General features: G+C 36.9%; 1 protein-coding gene across 1 annotated transcript; it reads right to left on the bottom strand.

Moving 5' to 3' along the window:
- Window positions 1-509: 509 nt before the first annotated feature.
- LOC131649569 (uncharacterized) lies at window positions 510-2,745 on the bottom strand. The gene is made up of 4 exons (XM_058919326.1): window positions 2,671-2,745; window positions 1,738-2,628; window positions 1,059-1,615; window positions 510-519 (listed from the first exon to the last, which is right to left on the bottom strand). The coding sequence occupies exons 1-4, from the start codon at window positions 2,743-2,745 to the stop codon at window positions 510-512; spliced, it is 1,533 nt and encodes a 510-aa protein (XP_058775309.1).
- Between the last annotated feature and the right edge of the window lie 1,330 nt (window positions 2,746-4,075).

Genomic DNA, 4,075 nt, shown 5'->3' with positions numbered 1-4,075 from the left:
TGCCGTGAAAGCTTTTTGGACCCTTAGAATGGCTTGAGTCCTCTCCAATCCTTGATTTTGATCTCCACTTTTTTTCACAAATTTACGTTCTTGGAATATAGTCCTCAAGGCTGCCGATTTCGTCCTGAAAAACCCCTCTTGCATCTGCATATGTTTGGGTATATAAGGAGAAGGAATTAGATTAATCAAAATTGAATCATATCCTCTTAATTTGGATGATTGCCATGAATATATTCTTTCTTTTTTAATCCTCAATCAAACCATCAATTTCCAATCCTCTTGCACGATTTCCTTGTATCCAAGATCAGATTCTTTGCTTTTTGGAAGATTTAACATATAATTTGTGATTACAATCCAATTATTTTTTTATTTTTAATAATTTATTTAATATTTAAATAAATAAAAACTCAAATAAATATTAATAAAATTATAAAAATAAAAATGATAGGACTAAGGACTTCTTTTAAGGCCATGGGCTTGGATCAATTTAAGTTCAATGGACTTCATTTCTATTTGCACCTAAAAACCAAAAAGAAATAGAATAATATGTAAATATAATAAAATGATTTACTAATTTCAATTAAAAATCAACTTAAATCTAAATTGAATTAAAATTATAATTGTAAGCCTAAAAAGGGTTAGTGAACAGAAAATATTGTTGAATCTTAAAAACGACCAAAATACGCGAAGATGAACATGTAATACATATTTACGAAAAAAATACAAAGTTAAGTTAATTTGCGGATGATATGCAAAGCATACGCTTAAAAAATAATCTGGAGGGCAAATTTTGGGGTATGACAATCACCGAAGGGAATTACATAATGCTCATAGTGTCCATAACGTGTTCTGAAAGCCGACTTCTTCCAATCCTCATCTTTCACTTTAATCTGATGGTATCCCGACCTCAAATCAATCTTACTAAACACATGGGAACCAACCAATTGATTCATCAAGTCACTATTCTTGGAAGCGGATACTTGTTCTTGATCGTCACCTTATTCAACTGCATGTAATCAATACAATGTCTCATACTTCCATCTTTCTTCTTGACTAACAACACTGGAGCTCCCCACGACGACACACTTGGTCTGAAAAACTTCTTCTCAAGTAGTTCCTCCAGTTGCTTCTTCAATTCCGACAATTCTGATGCGGACATCCTGTACGGTGCCATAGACACAGGTTTAGTACTAGGTACAAGGTCAATAGAAAATTTAACTTCTCTCTCTGGCGGTACATCAGGAATTTCATCAGGGAAAACTTCAGGAAATTCTTGCACCACTTGCAACTCAACTATTATAGCTTGATTCTCAATAGATAACGATGCCACCAACACGAACACTTGCACTTCTTCTTTCATTAACAGGCGCAACTGTCTAGCAGACAACAATTCAACACCTTCTTCTTCAGGAGTAGAGAACCTCACCGACTTGTCATAACAATTAATATGGACATGGTTATACTCTAACCAGTTCATACCTAAGATCACATCCAATCCTCTCAACGACAAGTAAACAAAATCGACAAGAAAGTCTCTGTCAAAAATCGACAAGGGACACTTTAAACACACAAGAGAAGTGGTCACCGATCCCTTAGCTGGAGTATCGACGACCATCTATCCATTCATGGAAGACAACATAAGACCCGATCTTTCAACACAATCAGAAGAGATAAAGCAATGAGTAGCATCAGTATCAATAATAGTAATTAGAGGAGTGCTATTAATGAAACATGTACCTCTGATGAGTGCTCACTAGTGGTCTGAGATCCCGACAAGGCGGACACCTTTCCACTAGCTTGCTCCTTCTTTGGTTTCTGACACTGACTACCAATGTGCCCCTCTTCACCACAGTTGAAGAAAACCATCTCCTTATGCTTGCACTCAGTTATCTCATGCCCAATATTACCACAACGGAAACACCTCTTGGCCTCAGCAGTACGCACATTACTCTTATGACCAGCTCTTCCACACTTGAAGGACACAAAATAAGCGAGAGCATCTCCCCCACTAGTTCTCTTGCCCTCAGTAGCTTCCTGCTTACCCTTTCCAACTGGAGCATCATAAGACTTGCCACGGCCTTGTTGACTCTTGCCTCGCTTCTCACTAATAACCCGATAATGAGCGTTATTGTTCTCCTCATAGATTCGACAACTATCAACCAAATCTCCGAAGACACCAATCTTCTGATAACTAATCGCCTTCTTTATTTCTGGGTGCAATCCGTTCTCTAACTTGATGCACTTCGAAAATTCACCAGTTGGTCCATCATAATGCTGATAAAATTTAGCCAACTCACCAAACTTAACAGCATACTCAACAACCGACTTATTCCCTTGTCTCAACTCAAGGAACTCGATTTCCTTCTTGCCACGAACATCCTCGGGAAAGTACTTCCTCAAGAACTCCCTACGGAACAAAACCAAAGTGACCTCCTCACCATTAGCCTCCAACCTTTGACGAGTCTCCGACCACCACTCATCAGCGTCGACTGTTAGAATATGAGTCCCATATCGAACCTTTTGATCTGGAGTACAATCCATCACACGGAAGATTCTCTCATTCTCCTTCAGCCATGTTAATGTGCTATCAGGACCATGAGTACCCTTAAAGACAGGTGGATTCTCCCTCTAGAAGGTAGCCAAATTAAGAGACGCAACATTCTCACTAACGTTCGGCTGATGCTCCAAAGCATGAGCCATAGCCTCCAATGCAGCAACAATTGCAGCATCGTTCCTCCCAGCCATCTAAACTCGTCATTAAACAAAAAAATGATCAAAACAATTAACAATACTCGATTGTTAACTAAGTACGACACGACACTTAGCCGGACGGACCAACCAGGCTCTGATACTGTCATACCCCAAAATTTGCCCTCCTCTTTTCATTTTCAATAATCCAAGGTTCAAGGGCCTTCTAAAGTCACTCTGCATTATCATAAATTAGGGTTTGTTCTTCAGCAAAATAATTTGGATCTCCAAGGCCTCAAATGGATCTCAATGTGTCACATATGTACCAAAACACTTTCATATCTAAAAAATTGAGAGATATATGCTTGGTACAAGTTGGTCGATTTTTGGAGAAATAAATGAAACCCTAATTGTTGGATTTTGAACTTTGAGTTTTTGGGCCTATAAGATTGAACTTCTCACATGAATACAAGGTCATGGGAGGCCCATTTATCAATTCTTATTTATTTTATGGTTTATTTAATTTATCTTTAAATTTATTCATTTAAATTTAAAATAAATCAAATTAAATCATGATTAAATATTAAAAGATAATATATTTGATTTTTACAAACCATAATCAATTTCAAAATCAATCCAAGGGCATCCAAATGTGGAAAATATGCATAAAATAGCATGGGGTTTAAACTTAGAAAGATTTGATAAAAAAAAAAGATCTTTTTCAATTTTCATGTTAATGGATGATGGATTTTTTTTAAAGCTTCCAACCCTAATTTGACTCATATATATACTAAGAGGAGACTGCAAGAGAGGGGGGACGAAAATTGATCCAAGGAGGCTAGGGTTTCAAGTTCAAAATATTCAAGGAAAGGTGAGTTTTTGATATCCATCATTCCAAGCAATCTCAAGACCAAAAACTCATCCTATGCCATCCCTGAGACACTATAGAACAGACCCAGGTAACATGTATCAATGAATCACGAGTAGAATTCGTGTTCCATGCATATCACTTTTGTTCATATTCTTGAAATTCGTATATCATGTGTCACGATGTTATAATGAGATTTGATGCTACTAACATGTTTCTGGATTGATTTAGAACAGTTATGATGCTTTACATGTGAGTTTGGGGACCGAAACCATGAACCACCATTACTAGGGCAAGGAAGGAGCTCACTTCGGTTCTCACGATCCAGGCGCTTTTAGAACAAGAGAACCACGCCATTAGATCCACCATGCTTTAATTAGAAGATCTGGGTGATCTCTTTGTTATAATGGCTGTGTTTTGTTCTAATTTAATTATATGTTTATGTTATGGAAACATATTGAAACCGTGTCTTTAAGCTTGATTTTATACTTGATATAGCCTTTTATTTGTTTCAAATTT

Source organism: Vicia villosa, linkage group LG2, assembly GCF_029867415.1.
Source record: "Vicia villosa cultivar HV-30 ecotype Madison, WI linkage group LG2, Vvil1.0, whole genome shotgun sequence".
NCBI classification, from domain to species: Eukaryota; Viridiplantae; Streptophyta; class Magnoliopsida; order Fabales; family Fabaceae; genus Vicia; species Vicia villosa.
Note: the sequence above shows the minus strand (reverse complement) of the source record. Positions and strands in the feature narration are given on the sequence as shown.

Excerpts from the sequence above, each read along its gene's own strand:
- LOC131649569 (XM_058919326.1), bottom strand. The coding sequence starts at position 2,745 with ATGGCTGGGAGGAACGATGCTGCAATTGTTGCTGCATTGGAGGCTATG. Across the intron at positions 2,629-2,670 it reads CTTTGGAGCATCAGCCGAAC|AGGGAGAATCCACCTGTCTT; the intron begins GTTAGTGAGAAT and ends GCTACCTTCTAG. Across the intron at positions 1,616-1,737 it reads CTAGTGAGCACTCATCAGAG|ATGGTCGTCGATACTCCAGC; the intron begins GTACATGTTTCA and ends ATGAATGGATAG.